This window comes from Telmatherina bonti (genome assembly GCF_933228915.1).
Source record: "Telmatherina bonti genome assembly, chromosome: 5".
Lineage (NCBI taxonomy): Eukaryota > Metazoa > Chordata > Actinopteri > Atheriniformes > Telmatherinidae > Telmatherina > Telmatherina bonti.
The window spans coordinates 19272980-19293521 of record NC_136623.1 but is presented as its reverse complement, the minus strand read 5'-3'; the positions used below and the strand labels follow the sequence as shown (position 1 = coordinate 19293521).

At 41.8% G+C, this 20542-nt stretch overlaps 1 protein-coding gene across 1 annotated transcript in view; it reads left to right on the top strand.

Moving 5' to 3' along the window:
• Positions 1–1152: 1152 nt before the first annotated feature.
• The window catches only part of grin2db (glutamate receptor, ionotropic, N-methyl D-aspartate 2D, b), a gene marked incomplete at both ends in the record, with an annotated part of 28273 nt that continues 8883 nt past the window's right edge, over positions 1153–20542 (top strand). Inside the window, 13 exons of the mRNA XM_079240255.1 lie at positions 1153–1440; positions 1713–1919; positions 2931–3197; positions 6783–7111; positions 8239–8353; positions 12497–12702; positions 13304–13472; positions 14896–15049; positions 15561–15686; positions 16573–16802; positions 17152–17312; positions 19774–19843; positions 19947–20064. Coding sequence (XP_079096381.1) covers positions 1153–1440; positions 1713–1919; positions 2931–3197; positions 6783–7111; positions 8239–8353; positions 12497–12702; positions 13304–13472; positions 14896–15049; positions 15561–15686; positions 16573–16802; positions 17152–17312; positions 19774–19843; positions 19947–20064 — 2440 coding nt within the window. The remainder of the gene's footprint in view (positions 1441–1712; positions 1920–2930; positions 3198–6782; positions 7112–8238; positions 8354–12496; positions 12703–13303; positions 13473–14895; positions 15050–15560; positions 15687–16572; positions 16803–17151; positions 17313–19773; positions 19844–19946; positions 20065–20542) is intronic.

Here is a 20542-nt window from a genome sequence, read left to right as displayed (position 1 = left end):
TTGTGGCTCCTTATTCTTCATTCTTCCATTCACTTTCTTTTTCTCTTACATCACCCTCCCGTTCTTGTTTTCTTTGCTGCCTTCTTTTCCATCCAAAAGACTGATCAGGGTCAAAGAATCGGCAGACTGTGACAAAGAGAGGAGAGTCGGATGAAGACAGAGCGAAACACACAGAGGAGGAAGGGGGAAACAGAGGCACAGCAAGGGAGAGCGACTTTATAGGGAATATTATGTCAGCAGACCCTGTTAATCAATACAATTGTGTTTGGTGCCCGAAGCCATGAAAATTGGGAGAAGAGATAGAAAACATGGAAAGGGAGAGTGAGAAGGGGGGGAAAGTGAGAAGGAAGGGGAGAAGGGGAGGAAGGCCAGTTGGCACAAGAAGTAAATTGAAAATGATGTGCTGTGCTTTTTGTGTGGCTCACATTTTAACCCTACTATCTCACAGGTAGTCATTATCTCGCTGTGTGGTTGTGTATGTGTGCACATACTCCATTAACCCTCGCATCGCTGTATCGTTACGCTGTTTTTCTCACATACTGCAGCCATGAAGTCATCTCACAAATGTTTGAATGTTGCTTGTGTCTGTGCTGGGATGCAGCTGTGTGAGGGAAAGTGTGTTTAAGGTAGTCTTAATTGTTGTTATCATTTATGCAGCTTACAATAACTACTTCCGCCCCCATCTTTGTATGTGTGGTATTACCCCCCCCCCCCCCTTCCCCTCCACTCCTCTTTTCCTCTAACAGACTGTTTCTATTTTCCTCATGGTGTTCCTTCTCAGCCTGTAGCATAAATAACATGCATTTAATCTTCTCTCCGTCTTGTTTTTCTTCCCATCCATCCATTGCTTTTTCCCTCTGCATCCTGTGTTTCCTGTCAGTTTTTAGCCAGAGCTAACTTTTATTATCTCATGTTGTCTGGCCTGGATTCAATTTTTTCCTCTTTGTGTCTTTCTTGCTGCCTCATTCCTCAGTTCGCTTTTATCCTCTTTTGTTTTGCTGTGCTGGACATGTAAAAAAAAAAAGAATTTAAGTTAATCTCTTCTTCTTCTGTCCTTCTTCATCTTCTTTTTCTTCTTCTTGCTGTCTCTCTTTCTTTCAGGCACCCTCTCTTAGTGCGATATATATCTGCCTCCCCCCTCGGCAGGTTGCCATGGTCGCCATACCTACTCTCTCTCTCCTATTGGTCCTGGCAGAATGGGCAGGTCTGGTGGACGCGTCCCCCCACCTCCTGCTCCGGCCGAGCCCACGGGAGCGTGATGCTGGGGCTATGATGAACTTCAACATCGCTGTGATCCATGCTGGAGCTACAGTGCAAGCAGAGGCGGCGGTGGCAGGGCCTGGGGGAAGGGTGCTCTACCCCGGCTTTGGACGGGTATACGGCTCCCTGGGGGAGAGCGTGGTCACCCAGTGGGGCTCTGCTAACGTCATCTGGCTACAGGTTAGACACTGTGTCCTCTACATAGTGTTAATTCAGCCTTACCTGAAGACAGCCAGTAGCAGTCCATCATTTGTCCTCACTGAACTGAATTTGCAGCTCTTTGCTGCTGTGTGAAGGCCACGCTGAATGAGCAGAATCTGCTCTGATTCCACAGCTGGCATTGTTAGTTTGAGCTATCAGTTAATACAGACGCTTTCCATCTGACTTAAATTATATCAAGCCTCCTAGTTGGTCAACTATGGTTTTCTTTCTTCCCTCCCTTCAACCCCCAGGTGAATGACAGTAGCCCTAAAACGGTGCTGTCCCAGCTGTGTGAGCTGCTGGCGGCGCGGCCCCTGCAGGGTTTGGTTTACGAAGAGGAAAGGCCCCCTCGCACAGCCTGGGGCCCTTTGGCCCCCATGCTGGAGTTTGTCTCTGCACAAACAGGACTGCCCATAGTGGCTGTAGGAGGGGGAGCAGGGCTGGGGAGGATGCCACAGGTAGGAGGAGGGAAGTTGGGTCTGGGGTGGCAGAGTGAACAGGAAGTGTTTTCATATTTTCTTGTGTGTGTGTGTGAGAGAGAGAGAGATAGAAAGAGAGAGATTAAGTAAGGATGATTAGTAGGCAAACCTTCCAAACATGTGATGATGAAGCTCCAAATAGGAGAAGTGGGGCAATGTTAATTAGGTGCATGCTATGTCCTGAAGCAGTGTGGACTGACTGTATTATAAATGGAGTATGGATGGAAAGCTGCTTCTGTTGTCATTATAACTGACAAAGTCACCATGCAGTGCATCCTGTGTGTGAAAAAAAAAAGCTGTGGGAAAGTACAAGTGGGATGGAGGGTAAGCTGAAGGTCAGTGTCACTGATCTGCAGAAACTGCGCTGTTTGATCTGTAAATGGCACCAACTGGGGTCCACACTCTACTTCTGATGTTTCTGGTAGGGAAGCAATGAGCAAACATGGGTGTGCACGTTTGGTCAGAATTGTGTGCATGCACTGTACATTTTTGTCTGATGCAATTGCATTGTAATCAAAAGAAAGCTAGTGCTACATTTAATCACCAAATGATGAAAAAATGGAACAAAAGCTATATATTTGTGCATAAAAAAGAACTGCTCTGAACATTTACTCTTGAGGAATTGAACTGTCGCACTTGCTGATAAACTTCTTCTGAAGATGTGCCCCAGCCTAGTCCGTACGCCCTCCTCCCCCCCGGCTCTTAACACTCTTTGTAGAAACATTCTCATCTGAGCGTCATAGGAGAATTAACTCAACAGTCCGGGCTGTTTTAACCCTACGGCTGAATGAATGCTGCTGCTCCATAAAAACTTCAAACCCCATGATGCCTTTATGTTGTGCATTAACATGAAGCATTTCAGAGCACTGTAGTTTTCTGCAGTGAGAGGGTTTTCAATTTCTCATGATGTTATTGCTTGAGTTAAGACTCAAAGAATGAATTTTGTAGTGAGAGCTTTAACTACATCTGCTGCTCTTCTCCCTAAATCAGGAAACAGGTTCCATCTTTCTCCAGTTCAGCTCCTCCACTGCGCTCCAATTAGAGGTCATCTTTGAGGTGCTTGAGGAATATGACTGGACTGCCTTCTCTGTGGTGTCTACGCGTCACCATGGCTACCAGGATTTCCTGTCTGTGGTAGAGGGTCTGACGGACGGCTCGTTCATCGGCTGGGAGAAGAAGAGCGTGGTGATCCTGAACGTGACCGACGACCCTGGGGGGGCACGAACGCGCAGGCTGCTGAAGGAGAACGAGGCGCAGGTGAGACAGGGGGGAGAGAGGGGGGAAAGAGGGAGGAAATGGGAGGAAGTGCTGCAACTACCAGTGGGGGCCCCCTTTCTAACAGGTGGTTTCCCAGCTTTTTCCTTCCTTCTTCGTCTCTCCCTTTGTCCCTCCATCTCTCTCTCTCCCCTCTCTCCTCTATCCCTCTGTTTCTTCTATTCCCATCTGCTGGGGCTTTAAGAGTTCGACAGTACAACAAAAACCACGAGTCAGTCTAATTTGCTGACTGGCTGTTGGGAAATGTGTGTGAAGGAACTAACAAATTGGAAGCTTTAAAGTTAGAAAAACATCAGCTATTTATGTGACGGCGTTAACCTGTCATGCTAGCTGTTTCCTCTGATGATGTGTTGGTCTGCCTAGTGCATGAACCTTTTGTGACTGCATCATCTCTATCAAACAAAGGTATATATATGAGATAAGGAGACAGACTTTATAGAGGTCCAAGCAGTGAAGGTTTTACAGCAAAACTCATTTTTAAGATTTTATCAGAAATAACTAGCCTACTAGTAGCAGTAGTGTTTCAGGATGTCAAGCTGATCACAAGTTGTTGTGATGCAAAGCTGTCATCAAGACTATTTTCTTTTCTTCTGGGTGCACAGATTGAGTTTGTGATGAATAATCCACTCGTGGACAACTGCTGGTTAGAGGACAGTATTTGGCAAATAATCTTTGGATGATTTCTTTGAGCTGAACATCAGCATATCTTAATTTATAATTTCATTTAAAAGTTGGAGCTCAGTATCTCACCTCTAGAAAATCAAATTAAACATAAATTTGTTCATTTTCTACTCTTAGTTTACATAGTTTAGAAAACTGAATTTAAAGTCATCTTTATATGTCAAGCTAACGTTGATAAATTTGAACCAGAGCAAATCGTGGTTTTGGCTTGGACCCGATTTCTTTCATTTCTTCAGACAGTACGTTTGCTCGTTTATCTCCATCCTAACTTCTTTCATCCTTTTATTCCTGCTGCTGCACTCTAGCGTTCACTATCAACATATTTCCTTCCTACTGTCTTATCAATCAATGTATTTACCCAATCAACTTCCTCTTTGACCCCCATGATTCTCCTGTTCAGTTTTTCTCTCATGACTTCATTCTTTTGCCGACTCTCCCCCCCTTCCCTTGCCTGCCCTACTGCATTTGTTTGCCTGGAGACAAGCTCAACCTCCTCTGCTGTCTTGCTTCACACCTCCATCTCTGTATGGTTATCGTTCCATCCTCCCGCCTGTCCGTCCACTCTGTGTGATCCACATGTCTTCCTGGCCACCGGCTCTGCTCTCTGTCGGCTCGGTTCAGTCTGGGTCTCAATGTAAATGCTAATGTCCCAGCATGGCCACTGCAGCTCTCTGCATATGTGCTTGCGTCTCAAAATGTGTGCATGTATATTTGATTCCTTGGGCTTCTTTCTGCTAGTATTCCTGTTAATATAAACATACTGGTTGCAGTGGGTAACATGGACTGGCTTACTTTACAACCTTCTTGCTTTTCCATTACCCTTCCTTTAGCTTTTTCCTCTAATGCAGGGCTAATAAATGCTTGTGATCATTTAGTAAAGCCATGTATGTTTGTATCTCAAGCTCTTTCTCTGTGCTACATTTATGGCGATGTCTTCCACGTTGTAGATGACCTGATGCAAATCTGTAGCTCAATTACTACTCAACTCTCTCATTGTCTATCTCTTGTTCCATTTCTCTTCCAGCTTCTGCCTTGTCAGTATTTCCTCTGCTCTTTCTCTCTGTGTTGTGTGTTCTTCTCTTTCTCCATTTCCCATCTTTAGATACTGTGTGTGTCTGTTTATAATGATTCTCTCCTTCCCTCCTCACTTCAGGCTCCTCCTCTCTGTCTATAACCGTCTTTCTCCCTCCTTTCTCCTCCCACTCTGTCACTCTCAGCTCCTGCCTAATTCACTGGAGGTTTATTGGCATACTGGCAGGATTGTTTTGCCAAGCCATTACAGTTGAAAATTCAATGAAGGCACAATTCTCAAAATGTGCTTTCGGTCTGTATCCCTGACCCCCCCCCCCCCTCCTTCTATTGCATGAAAGAGTTTTTTCTTCTCTTGAGTCCTTCAATTCCCCTTGCTCTGTTTCTCTCACTTCATCAGGTTTTGTGTACTTCTTCCATTCTAAGTGCTTCATTTTTTCTTAAAATTGCCATTTGTCTGCATTTAGCATCTGTCTTTTTCCACCTTTCTTCTCAGCTCCGTCTTCTGCTCATCATCCCATGCCTTCTTTTTCTATTTCTCTGGGATCTCTAAACTGACTACAGGAGGTTTTAAAACTTTTCCTGCCTTCACACTTTCCACAGTATAAAGTTTATCCAGTGTCATTGCGTTCTTTCTATGCTTTCTTTCAACATTTTCCTTTTTTTCCTTCAGCCCAACTCAATCATCCCACCTCGTTCATTCATTATCCTAATAGCTTAGTCTGATGAAGGGTCGTGGGGAAGCTGGAACCGATCCCAGCAGTCTTTGGGCAAAAGGCAGGGTACACCCTGGACAGCTCGCCAGTCCATCACAGGGTCACACAGAGACAGACAACCACTCACGCTTACACTCATTCCTATGGGCAATTTAGAGTAACCAATCAACCTAACATGCATGTCTTCGGACGGTGGGAGGAAGCCAGAGAACCCGGAGAGAACCGACCCATACACAGGGAAAACATGCAAACTCCACACAGAAAACTGCTGTCCAAACCCCGCCCCAGCGAGGATTGAACCAGCAACCTTCTCGCTGTGAGGCCACAGTGCTCACCATCATGCCACTGTGCAGCCCATTCCGTCTCTTACTTCATAATTATTTCTCAAGAACCTGATTTTACAAAAATATGCCATCCTACTACTCCCCTCACCCCCACCCTCCTTTCTAGTCCCCAAGGAACAACTATCTTCCCATCTCTGACTAGTTTCCCTGTAGCCTCTCATTTTTCCCTCTTGTCTCCTGTTGTCTTCAGGTCGCTTTTCCACCCTGCTTTTAAAAACACGTGTCACAGTTTAACCTTTCCCTCGTAATTTCTCTTCATACACACTCAGTCTTTACCCGCCCTCTTTCTCTATCTTCTCCGCCTCCCCCTCAGTGTTTCAGCGCTCCACCGCTTACAGTTGTTTAATTTTCTCTTTCTTCTTTCACCCTGTTTTCATTATTCATTACTGTAACGTGTTTCATCAGACCCACGCTCATTAAGCACTGACCTCCATTGCCTCCTCTACCTCCAGGTTAGCCCGCATCCCATGCAGTCACACAGTCTCCACTCCTGCTGGTGTGTGTGTGTGCTTCTCGCTTGAAATCATACCCGTAAACTTTATCACATCACCTCGCAGCTATCTCCCCTCTTACGTCTCCCGGCATCCTTGTTATTTGTCGATATGGTCTTTTCTATCTACCCTTGTTTCCTCCCGCTCAGGTGCACCTCTTCTCCAGCTCTGTCTTTCTTCCCTTACTTCTCCCAACCTCTGTCTTTCTCCACGTCTTCCCTTTCCCCTCCTTATCTCACTAGAGTGTATGTGTGTGTGTGTCTCCCCCTTTCCCTGTTCCCTCCCTGCCTTCCTACTGTCCTCCAGGTGCGTTTGCTGTACTGCTCTCAGGAGGAGGCCGAGTTGGTTTTCCGAGCTGCCTGGGCCGCTGGTCAAGCCGGAGCATCGCACATGTGGTTTGCAGTGGGGCCAGCTCTCTCAGGTTTAGGCATGGAGAGCCTGCCTCGGGCTTTATTTGCCGTAAGGCCTCAGGGCTGGAGGGATGAACCTCGCCGAAGGATTGCTCGGGGTGTGTCTGTGCTGACTCACGGGGCAGTGGCAATGCGCAAGGAATACGGAACCACGGGTGGGCCAAACTTTGTTACCAACTGCATGACGGATGCCAACCAGACACAGAGACTACGAGGCAGGATGAGGTGAGACGGAGATAAAGGGAGGGTAATGAGGGGAGAGGAAGAGCATTTTCCACCAGGAGTTCAAGAGTGAGATGACTGATGAGCTTCAAACAGTACATGTGAAACCTGAGGACATAAAAATAGGCAGAATAAGATGTATTGTTAGAAAGAAGTTTTGGTTCATGGGCAGAGTTGGCTGAATGCATGCAGTTCGTGCATTCAGTGTCAGAGAGCTGGCATTCAGGGGATATCTGAATTTGGAGCTGGCTATGATCCATGCAAAATAACTGGTGTTTGTGCGTGCAGTAGTGAGTTGGCGAAATTACCCCAGCATCTGTAGCAAGTGGACCATGTCTCATGTATATTAATGAGATGGTTTTAATATATTCCTCATAGGCTGCACAAACACATAGACACACACTCTAACAGGTAGCACAAGCCTTTCTGCTTATCAGCTTTGTTCGTTTTTACCATTAGTCTTTCTTACCCCAGATATGTTTGTGCATGCATGATAGTGGCGACTACTCCAAGTCTGACGACTGAAACTGAGTCAAATATGTAATTAATTAGCTTATTTTGTGTCATTTTTGTAAATTATGCCGAGCACCAACAGGGTGGCAATTATTGGGAAATGATTAATGGATTCCTCTGTCTTTGTTTATAAACTATGTCCAGGAACAGAGGAGAAAGACGCTCTCATTTCCATTTTTTTGCACTGCTACCTGCTGTTCACTATCTGCAACTACAACCTGCTGTTCCATCTGAAACGTTCAGATTTTGTTTTGAAGCGAGCAAGATGACATAAGGAGACAATCTGAAAGTCTGTCCTGTGTGATTATTAGACACACTATAGAGATTGATGCCTATGCAGAAAGCAGCAGTTGTTTGATTTCAAAGATTATGACAATTCTCTGTCTGATCATTTGTCTGTGGATTTGATTAACAGACAAGTCCTGACTGACACTACAGAGCAGCTGTGATTTAGTTTCAAGTGGAAACAGAACAGGGCAGGCATTCCATTGCATCAAATCTCACATCAATATTTCTGTTTCTGTCCTCCTCTTTCCTTTTAAAAAAACTGTTCATTTGCTTATGTGCGCTCTATGATATTCTGAGTAACTCACTGTTTCCTCTATTCAACACTGCAGGTATTTCAGCAATATCACTCTTGGTGGTCGAGATTACTCCTTCAATAGTGATGGTTACCTGGCCAACCCCTTCTTGGATGTAATCTCGTGGACACCTGGACGTGGATGGGAAGATGTAAGAACATGATACCAGTTTCTCGAGTGGGTTTATGGATTATTCTGTCAGGCAACAGTAATGCTCAGAAGAGGAAAATCCTTGTAAAATACAATTCACCATATGTTTTTTGCTTTTTTATTTACAATTTCTTTTGTAAATATTGAGATATTACTAAGACTTTGTAATTTTGTCTGGTATGGAAGTGAAAGCACCAAAAATTCAGACAAGAGAACCCAGAACATTTTTTTTTTTGCTGATTTATGTTTATCTAGCTATTTGAGGTAGAAAAGGTAGATCCATGCTATATCGGCATCTGGAGAAAGAACATAAACCCGACATCGAAGACAGCCAGATCACAAGGTTTAGTGTTCATGTAAAGTTCACATTGGATGTAATCAGCCAGAGGCAGAAGCTGGCTGCTGAGGAGATAGCTGCACTTTGATATTCCTGTTGTGTTTCACTGTTATTCTGGTTTCCTGATCTGGTTTCCGTTGAAATGGTTAGTTCTATATCAGATTTGATAGTTGAATAATGAAATTTGCCCTGCGATGGACTGGCGAGCTGTCCAGGGTGTACCCTGCCTGTCGCCCAAAGCCAGCTGGGATAGGCTCCAGCTTCCCCGCGACCCTGCATTGGAATAAGCGGTTTAGAAAATGAATGAATGAATGAATGAATAATGAAATTCCTAATCAAAACAAAATGACAATGTGCAATAATGTGATAATTGGCTATTTTAATGTTTTTATTTGGCTGTAAAGTCAAATATTTTATTCTAGTTGTTCTGACAGAAAAATGTTTAAAAAGGATAAAAAAGGAAGGACCTTCCTTATGTGAATGCATGGATGTGGCATTAAACCTAGAGGGCTCAGTTAGGAACAAAAAATTAATTTAAAGCAGAAATAATGTAAAGTCTAAACAGAATAACTTAAGCAAAGAAAGTGGGTTTATTTCCTTACATGAAAAGGTTTCTTCTTATTTCCCTGAACAGAGTTTCTTTACTCAGATGATGCATTGAGGAACATTTACACAGACATGGATCCTTACACATCTGTAGAGGATACCCTAAACTGACTAACCCACATTAAGCTTCATATTAGCATATATTAGAGGTATATAGTCATACATGAGACAGAATCTGACAAGTAATTCTATATAAAGGAAAAACGGCTTTAAATATATTTGTCAATAGGAGGGGCTGATAGAATTAATCAAATTAAAATTATTTGCATCCCCAAAGTCACATTTCCTTTTCCATCTTTTCCAGTTTATGATCATTTTATGATCATGTTATGATTATGTTGTTATGATCAGTAAATGCTGATTTATTCTTACCATCTACCTATATTCACATGTCTTTGCTACAAAGTAAAGTGCAGACTTGAAGACTTCTAGGTGTCACAGCTGCTTGTAGACTCACCACTAGTTTGTGTGGCACAGTGTCTTGTCTGCATAACTGTCTCCCAAGCAACAGCAGCCCTTGTATGTCATGCAGATTCTATAAAACTGTGATTTGTTCTCAATTCCTTACCATGAAGCCTTGTCACCTGTTGAAGATGGTTTCCCATTAATACACATGGATTTCACCCTTGTCAGTGTCAGTGTCAGTGGAGAGAGCCATACTTCTCAACACCACACATGTATAAGAACACACAACCTTCTCAGATCATATAGTCTGCTAAGGCACAAACAGCGATGCACCCCCACAAGCACAAACACACACATTGGTGGTTCTCAGCCTCCTGCTGGTTTTAACAGCCCACCAGAGTCCAGTCGCAGCGTGTTGTAACTTGCTGACTCCTGCCATATCCCTCAAATCCCTTTCAATTAGAGGCTCCTGCGCCTGGTCCTTCGACTCTGTGTGAAACCCGCCTACACGCATACACACATGCACGCAGACACATGCACATAACTCACACACAGACATTCACATATGTGCACACAAATAAGAGAACATACTGTATGATTCCACACATATGCTTACACCCGTCTTGCATAAATGTGATTGCACACATACACGCACACACATACACACACACACATTGAGGATAAGACGCCTGTATCTGCCTATTATGCACATCCACGCTGTTGGCTCTCCCTGAATATTTAATGTTCTCTTTACAATGACTGCACCATTACTTAGAGCCTGGGAGCACCCAGCTTAGCTCACTGAAACACTGCAGACAAGTGCTGAAGGTTGTCCAGCATTAGCGCGACTTGTTTCCGCTGTGGGGGCAGCACACAGAGCAAGATGTGCCATGATATTACCAGAATTTAATGAACATTTTTATTAAAGTCACCCTCAGCAGCTGAAGAATTATACTTTTAACTGTCTCATAGTGTTTAAATTTTCAGCTCCAAGCCAAAGCACTTAAGTATTTTAGTAATTTTTAGAGTTTGGATTTGTGCTTTTTTACTTGTTCTTTTTTCTGATGTGTGCGTTTGCGCCTTTCTGGATATTTGTCTGATAGCGTGCAGCCTGGTCTCCAGTAGGCTCAGTCTGTTTTCATTCTGTGTTCCCTCAGAGTGTTTTGATTGAATGTCTGTTGAGAAGCTGCGGTTCGAAGTGCAGTCGAGACACTGTCATTGTTTCCACTGCCGCCTCCTCACTGCCAGCGTCTGCATTATACACACAGGCAGAGCTGCCAAACTTTACTTCACTGGCCTGTCTGAGTGCTCACAGTTTTATTTGTTTCTTTTTTTGACGGATGTGTGTGTGTGTGCATATGTATGTGTATATCTTCATATTTATGCACATGCAAAGATATACAGCATGCATCAGCCCTCTTTATTATATACTTTTTTTAAATTCTGTAACCGATCATGGAAGTCTAGTGGAAAACTGGGTCTTCTTGGATGTGAGTCTCAGTCTCAAAACTTTAGCACCCTGTGCACCCAAGACATTAAAAATGAACATAAACAAAGCAGTGAGATAGAAAACAATCATGCAATTATAGAAATCGTGGAGACAACATTCTTTTTCAGTGGTGGACACAGACCAGGGCAATATCTCATCCCGACTTTGGTAACTATATTGTAATTATGAACTACTTCATGCAAATTTTCAGTGTGCCAAGGTATCTCAGAGTGTATATTGAACTTTTCACAAGGAATTTTCAAAATGATAGCAGGTCCAACTGGATCATAACTTAACCTCATGGCTGTTCCAATGCCTAGAAGTTAAAGATTGGGATATTTGCTCTGCAGTAACTGTAAATTCTTCTGTTAAACCCACTCTTCATTACTGAGCCATTACCCATGATTTTTAGATTTTCATTTCATTAAGGGTCTGGTTTGATGCTAATGAGAATAGTTAGTGCAAACCCTTTAAATGCATAAATTTATTAAACCTTTGCATAGACACAAATTTGCTTGGGAAGGCTCACTTCCTACTTAACAGTGAATATTTAGATATTGGTGTTTAATAATAGGGTGCATAAACACAATCCTTTGCACTGTCCATACAGCGTAATCAAAACTGACCAGATGGCCAGCAGGTGGTACTTCCTTTAAAAAGCATGTACCCTTCATTATTCATACAGTCTGAGATGCTCTTGTATTTGTACTCTTTTCAGTTTAGTTTACAAAGTTGTTGCAGTGAAATGTTTCATCTTATGATTTTTTTTTTCTCTTAAAAAGCACGTTTTGGTTTTTTTTTTATTATGAGCATTAAAAAAACAGAATAAAAGTTTTCTTGGTTGTTGTTAATAGTGTCTATTATTTTGTTTACTCTTTTTATAACAAAAAATTTAAGACTATTAAAAGATTTTGATAAAAGAATTTCTTCATTAAGGTAAAATATAAGGTTTTTTTCTGTCATTCAAGCAGTCAAATATAATGTAACTGAACAGTTTCGACCTATGTTGGTCCTCAAAATAAGGGTTATTCAGTGATTTAAAGTGGGGCTATAAATGCATTTTTTTTCTGTTCTCAATGTCTAAATTTAAATATATTGAGCACCTTTTGGTACTGTAGTTATCTTAGAGATTGAAATAGGACGTCAGTATAATTTGATTGTTTTTTTTATGCCTTGTGTTACAGTACAGTAAAAATCACATGTTGCTTATATCTATTCCAACAAAGTAGTATCAGATAAAAAAGAATCAAAAGGTATAAATTGTTTATTGCACCCCTCTCTAATGTTTGTCTTGTTTGTTTCCCTAGGTAGGCTGGTGGGAGAATGGCGTTCTGAGGCTTCGGTACCCAGCCTGGTCACGCTATGGACCATTTCTTAAACCACCTGATGATGCCCAGCACTTGCGTGTGGTCACGCTGGAAGAGAGGCCATTTGTCATTGTGGAGCTTGCGGATGCTGCATCTGGAACCTGCATCCGTGATTCAGTCCCCTGCAGACGACCCCTTAATGCCAGGTTTGAGTGCTTTGGGTGAAAAAATATCTTAGAAAAACTTGTGAATGATTTTTTTTTTTTATTACATATGTTCGTATCATTATTTTTGTACTATAGTATTAAAAGTTTCATTTATATGCACAACACTGAAAGGAAATTATATTCAGAAAAGACTGAGTGAAATAGAAGTGGTAGGCTCTCTACTTCATTTACTGGAGTTGTGAATGGAGTTCCGACGCTCTCAGGATGCCATCGAGCTAAAATTACATCAGTCACCTATCAAAACTGTGGTCTCTTCACTCCTTGGCCATAATCAATAACAGACTGCTCTCCAGAGGATCAGCGGAATGACTCAGGAGTCTGGAATCAGATATGACCACAGAGGAGCTTTATGGTTCATCAGCTTCAGAAGGGATGACAGCACCTATCCTACACCGGTCGATCAAGCCTGTCACCAAGGACCTGGCCACAGTATTTCTTTCCTGTGACCCCTTTGTTTATTTTCCTTTATACATCTAATTTCCTTTCCACACCAGTCAGGATGCAACACTCAAATCTTTTGTAACACATTTTAACTGATTTATTTGTGTTTAGTTATTGTACTACTGTGTGATTTTCTCAGTGCCATTCATGAGGGTGTGGCCCCCTTGAAGCAGTGCTGCAAGGGCTTCTGCATTGACATCCTCAAGCGACTTGCCAAGATTGTCGGCTTCACCTATGACCTGTACTTAGTGACCAATGGGAAGCATGGGAAGAAAATCGATGGGGTTTGGAATGGCATGATTGGAGAGGCAAGTCTTTGGTTTTGTGTGTTAGTGTGTGGATGCCTGCAGTTCAGCCTACCTGTCTTTGTGAGCAATGTATTCTCAGTGTCCGTCCAGTAATACCTGCGTATGTGTGGTTGTGCATCGGCATATTTTGTGTTGCATTTTCAGCGATCAAGCTGCATAACAGCATTCATCGGCATGTGGTCCTACATCATGGGTGACCACTTAAATTTTATCTACTACTTGAGAACTGTCAGTAAGTAGACAGCAGTCATTTATCATAACAATTGTGCAGACAAACACATACATATACATATACATATACATATACATACACATATACATATACATATACATACACATACATATACATATACATATGCTTATATTTAGACGTATACTTAGAGGGAGAAGAACAAAGTTAAATAAATATGTAGAAAAGCTCTATTTTGCAAGTATATTCTGATGGAGATTAGCTGCAGAAACATATACTGACTTACACAAACACACATAAGGACATACACACAATGTCAGACGCCCCCTGGTGAGTTGCAGTTAGTCCTCGACATTTTCTTGGTTACATGATTCATGATCTCTGATCAAGAAAAAACACAAATGCTGGGGTAAAAATAAGTTAAGAAAAACAAAGAAAGACAGACAAGTGTACATACCGTACTCAAACATACACTGGGATCAATACTGTGGGTTCTACTCCATCGAAGCTCCCTTCTGTTTCGATCTTCGTCCCAGAGTCAACTTGCCAAACGCCATTAGTCACGCTTTCCAAAACAGTTCCACTGTGCTCTTCAGACCTTATCGTTTATAAATAATCTTTGGTTTCCTTTCTGACAGACACGTAATCTGTCACACATACATGACATGTTTCATTTATAACTTGACCACAGGTCAGAGCTGTCTGTCAAATCTATTTTCTCAAGCAAATTTTGTTTTCTTAAACTAATGTCTGTCTTTTGATCAGCTGCACCAAAGCCTGTCATTCTTTGATCAGGTAATCCACAGACTTGGCAAAGTTGAGAGGAGGGTGCTTTGCCTTCTGCTCCGCTTCATTTTTCTGCTGATTTGCTCTGAAGAGCGGATATGCCATGTCTAATGTAGATTAACATTTCACTCATACAATCAGCAGACACAGCAGTTTTCAGGTTTTTTTTCTCGATGGTGGCATAGAGGAGATGGGCCTGAACTCATTTTGTATGCTAAAGAGATGCACAAAGGACACGTGTCTAGTAATTATACAGCATCAACTCATTGGCAACCCCCCTTGTTGGCACATTCATGGATGTACAAAGGTTCAAGGTGCAGAAATGTCAAGATCACACCTGGAAATAAACCTCTGTGGACTGCAAAACATTGGCTTTGTCTATCTGTAACAGGTACATAAATTGCTTATAATTAGATTCCTTCCTTATTACTGTTTTCTCCCTTGTAGGTGGTGTACAAGCGGGCAGATATGGCCATTGGCTCGCTGACAATCAATGAGGAGAGGTCAGAGGTTGTGGATTTTTCTGTCCCCTTTGTGGAAACGGGGATCAGTGTCATGGTCTCCCGTAGCAACGGCACCGTATCACCATCAGCTTTCTTAGGTATGGGAGTGTGTTTATGTATGCTGATGCACAGAATCTAATCTAATTGTAAAAGTGTTGAGTTTGCATAAAACGCCTCAATCTTTGGTTGCCGGCCTTTACATCAAGATTAGCTGTTTCTTTTTTTCTCAGCAGCTCATGTCTTCTTAACTTCTTCTTTCACTCAGTCAGCAGACTCAAGGCCCAGTGGGAAAACAGTGTTATTGGCTTGTAGACTGCACTGAGAAGATTGTAGAAAAGAGAACGGGTGTTTATGGACTTCTGGACACTGTTCACTCTAGCGCTTTTCATTTTATAGGAGGCCTATTCATTAGCTTTAGTATACATGTACCAGTTTAACCCCTTAAATCTTACTGCACCAGTGACACAAAATGCATTCTCATTCATTAGTGTATAATTTTTAATCAAATGTTTTAATGCTTCTTATTAATGATAAAGCAATAACATAGTCTAAAATCTTTTTTTTTTTTAAATAACTTTTTATCTGTTAATTTTTTTCTTCCAATTACAGAACCCTACAGTCCAGCGGTGTGGGTGATGATGTTTGTCATGTGCCTGACTGTGGTAGCTGTGACTGTCTTCATTTTTGAATTCTTCAGCCCTGTGGGCTACAACCGCAGTCTGCAGACTGGCAAGAGTGAGTGATGAGCCTATGCTGTCTGTGTTTTCTAGTTTGATAAATGGGTCTGTGTGTAGTCCATCACTGTTGCCTAATGGATCAAATGGACAAACAGTAAACTGCCTCCTGAAAACCTGGCTTTAATAAACAGAAAGAAGTCTGAAGGCTTTTTTTAAGAGTCTTAAAAATGTTCTTTTGTTTCAAATAAGATGATTTTCTTTCTGTCCAGTTGCCTGGCTGCCCCATTTAACTGATGGGCATATACTGAAGGTGCTGCCCTGAATTCCTCACTGCGAGTGTGGCAAAGAGAAAGTCATACTTACAATATGTTGAACTGCTTCCAAGTGTTTTCAATATTAAAGCAGGCATTCATAATTCAGCAGCATAGTTTGTATCCCTGTGATATTCAGTGTGCCATGATCCAATATGCAGCCAGACTTACCGCTGTACTGCATGATTCCTGTGCTATACATAATTTTACCTCAACATCATCCCCCTGTAAATTTTCCCTTTCGCTCTCATCTCTGCTCATCCTTCCTCCTTCACTATCATCGTGTAAAGGGAGGAGTATTTGAGTCCTTTTTAGCAGCTACTTGCACAGCGAGGTTTAATCATTTGTAAGATCATGTAGCAGCTGAATGGAAGACTGCAATCATCTAAATGTATAGTTACCGCTTTATGAGGTCCAGTGTCAAAAAGCCCTTTTCCCCCATGTTCTGTAAGCCTATTTGGCAGATCATTGAGGGACATTTCATCTGAATTAGCTGCTTCATCTGCATTCACGTCCTAGTGAATGCACCATTGTGCCTTCTACTGACTGTGTTGCTTTTTACAAAAAGATGTCACCGCTTCTCATTACACTTCTTATTTCTCACTTTTTTTCCCCCTTTATCACCCGGAGCAGAGGCTGGAGGATCTACTTTCACTATTGGAAAGTCTGTCTGGCTTTTGTGGGCCATTGTCTTTAATAATTCTGTGCCAGTGGAGAACCCAAGAGGAACTACAAGCAAGATCATGGTGCTGATCTGGGCCTTCTTCGCTGTCATCTTTCTGGCCTCCTACACTGCTAACCTGGCTGCTTTCATGATCCAGGAGGAGTACATTGACACAGTGTCAGGCCTCTCGGACAAGAAGGTACTTTGTTGCTTGAATACTGATTAAGTGTGGAAAGCAGAAAGAGAATTAAAGTCTTAGAGTGAGCCAAATCCCGTGCATTTGAATGTTAAATTGATTAAAGCGTGGGAATTTAAAAAATGAATGGAATCTCATTTAACATAACTCAATTACCAGTTCTTGGATTCTTAAGAGACAGTCCTGAATAGTACTTTAAGTCCACAGACTGCTCTCTTTTCATATTTGACTGTGCATGGGGTGTTGTAAGTTAGTCTGGAAAGTGGACAGAAATAGGTCAGACAGATTGGTGCACTGCCTGGCGTCTCATGGCCCTTCTTTCTCCCTTCTTTGCCTTCCTTTGCTCTGATAGTTTCAACATCCAGAGGAGCAGTACCCACCTCTGAAGTTTGGGACTGTGCCCAACGGGAGCACGGAAAAAAACATCCGCTCCAACTATCCTGACATGCACCAGTACATGGGCAAATACAACCAGAGAGGAGTGGAGGATGCCATTCTGAACCTCAAAACTGGGTTTGTATGCCAACGCTAGGCTCTATGCAACTATTCTTCGAAATGACCATTTGTCCATGATGTCCTCTTTAGTTTTACAGTACATTATTTCTGTTATGGGTATGCCATGCAATTCTTACTTACCAATGTCTGAAAGTATTTGACAATTGTCAAACCTTCCTCAAGCCAATTTAGAAAATAGATGTTATTTTTCATTGTCAACTTAAAATCAGTTTGGTTCTCTGAGGCATTAAGACACATTGTCCACAAATATTACAGATGTAGAAGAGATATTTAAGTTTAAAAACAGGAAATTCAGATTGCATAATATAAAGATCCTGTCATGAGGTTTTAAAACCAAAAAATCAAAACACAGATAGAGCATGTTAAATGGCCATTTATCATGGAAGGCAGGCTGCTAGTTAGATTTGAAGGAAAAAAAACACAAAACTTATATTCAGCCAGATTTTTTTTTTTAATGTTCGTTGCTTGTTGAACCACACGGGGCTGTGGTCTTCAAAAGCTAAATAAATTAAACAAATCTTCACCTTTTTATTGGCTGCTGCACTTTTTGCTGCATGTTTTGAAACAGGCCCATCTCTATGAACCTGAACACAAAGATAAGCAAAGGACTCGTTGAAACTGCGTTTTTGATTGAAAAAAAAAACCAAGTTTTTGTCCCAGGAACCTTTTTTTTTCAATGCGTAGAAAGGTCTCTTCACTATGCTGTCTTTATCCAAGCTGCGGTCCTGTGCGTCTGACAGGTGGGCCGAACTTCAGTGCAATCATCGACATAAACTAAGAAAAGGTGAAACCACAGGAAACAAAATAAAGTCTGCACTTCTGCTGCATCTGCACAAAATCTGGCCATGTTGCACTTTCCTGCTGGGTTGTACAGAGCATTGTTGCTTAGAATTAAACTGCTGTGAATCAATCAGGCAGTAACGACTTACTTTATTGATTTGTTGCTTTTGTGTTACAGCAGTCAATTTTTCTCATTCACTCTTTAGCTCACCAAGTAGTGAAACAATTTTATGACGGGATTGATAAATTAATATTTATCCTTCCCTTAAAATAATTCATACCGTTGAACTCCATGAGTTTATTTAAAAGCTCAGCCCCTGTACTGCACTTTTAACACAAAGCAAGCTAAATAACCCAAAACTGTCATGATGGACAATCACAAATGTCATATTTTACAGAAAGAGCTTCAGTTTAATCTCGAAGTAGCATATTTTTCATACCTCTTGCATAAAGCTGAAATGCAGATTACATTTTATGTAGCCATTGCAATCAGAGGAATACATACAGCAGACTTTCAGATCTTTGTTCAAGCATCTACATCCCTTTTCTCTTTTGGCATAATTCAAACTTTACCTGCAACAGTAAACACAAAGCAAACTCACTGAAAATATTGTTTTTTATTACAATTATTTCTTCATTAAGCTGTATGTCAAAATGCATTTTATATGATATGGTTATTAGTATTGTCTGTTTTTTTTTTCATGGGACAAAGTGTAAAAGGTCCAAACAAACAGTGCCAACAGGCAGCGCCCTGCTGTTATTGTTTTTTGTATTTTTTTTCCTCTTTAATGTTCTCACTCTGGCTCTAGCAGGCCATCATCCACAGTGGCATTCTTTTCAACTCCAACTAACATTTCACATCTTTTGTCACACTTCATGCTTTGCTGCACCGATTCTCTCACCTTTATTCTTCCCATCTCCACCTTCACAGCTATCTCCACCCGCCCATACAGTGTGAGCTGCACTTCCCTCCTCAGTTTGGAGTAGAATCTCCATCACCTGTCATGTGTTGGATAATCCCAGTTTACTTCATCCTAATCCTCCATCATCATCCACATTTCCCTCTCACTGTAATTATAATTCTGCGTTAACATGCACAAACTGTGAGGAATTCCTGCTTTTCTTCAGTTTTCTTTCGGTTTTTTAAAAAAATATTTCCGTCATCTGCATGTTTTGTTACCATGACTTTATCTTTATCTTTTTTGGTCCATTTTTCCCTTCCTAGTGTGCTTACTCTGTGTTTCAGTATTTAAACTTTATAATCCTCATCACTCTCTGCCCATATCCCATGTCTTCCCCCCTCCCCGAAGTGTGTAAACCCCTCCATCCCATCCTCTGTCTCTCCCTGTCACTGCACTCCTCATACTGTATAAATCCCCATCCTCTTCCTCATCCTCTCTGCCTCCTCCACCACCTTTTTTTTGCTCATTTTATTCTCCTTTTGTTTTCGCTCTTGCTGCCAAACCTGCTTTACTATTCCACCTTTTCTTCCATTTATTGTTGTCGTTTAACTTTTTATGCCCTCTCCATCATTTTCCATGCCAGCTGTATATTTTGCACACATACATTTCAGAGATATACCTTTATCCATCCTAACCTGCTTCAGCCAGTCTCTCCATCCTTGTGCTGACTTTCTCCCATTAAATGATGAATGAATTCTCCCTTGATCTTTCCACAGGAAACTGGATGCTTTTATTTATGATGCTGCAGTATTGAACTATATGGCCAGGAAGGACGAAGGTTGTAAGGTGAGGGCTGACATCAGACCTACGCTTTTCCACACACACTGTGGATGAGACATGTATCCTCCCAGTAAGTTTTTCAGTATCTTTGTGTTGTCCTTTCTCCAAGGTGATGACCATAGGCTCGGGGAAGGTTTTTGCCACCACAGGCTACGGTATCGCCCTGCACAAAAATTCACGCTGGAAACGTCCTCTTGACCTGGCCCTTCTGCAACTGGTGGGAGATGGTAAGAACTTTGGGAAGGAGAGGGTTCTGAGGTAAATTATTACTAAAGGAGAGTATGAATGAAACGATATGGTTAAGAAAAAACCAGCGTGTTGGCAGGGGTGGAGGGAAATTGCAGGGGGTAGACGAATGAGAAGATGGTGAGAAGTGGAATGGGGGAAAAATAGAGCATGGAGAGATGAGAAAATGTGAAGTGTTTTGATTGTGACGGAAGGAATAATGATGCAAAGGATGGGGATGATGGGGGTTTTGAAGAGATTTGCGAATCTTTTTAATTTGCCAGAAAAGAGAAGAAATAAAAAAGGAGGGGATGGAGGAGGAAATGATATTGTTTGTTGGTGAATCTGAGCTCCCACTCTTTCCCTATCACTTTTATAAATGTATCTTCCTCTAGCTTTTCTGTTTTTTTTTTCTACTTAGAATTGTAAAGGAAAAAAGGATTTGCTTGAGTGAGTCAGAGTTGTAAAAAGTCACAACTT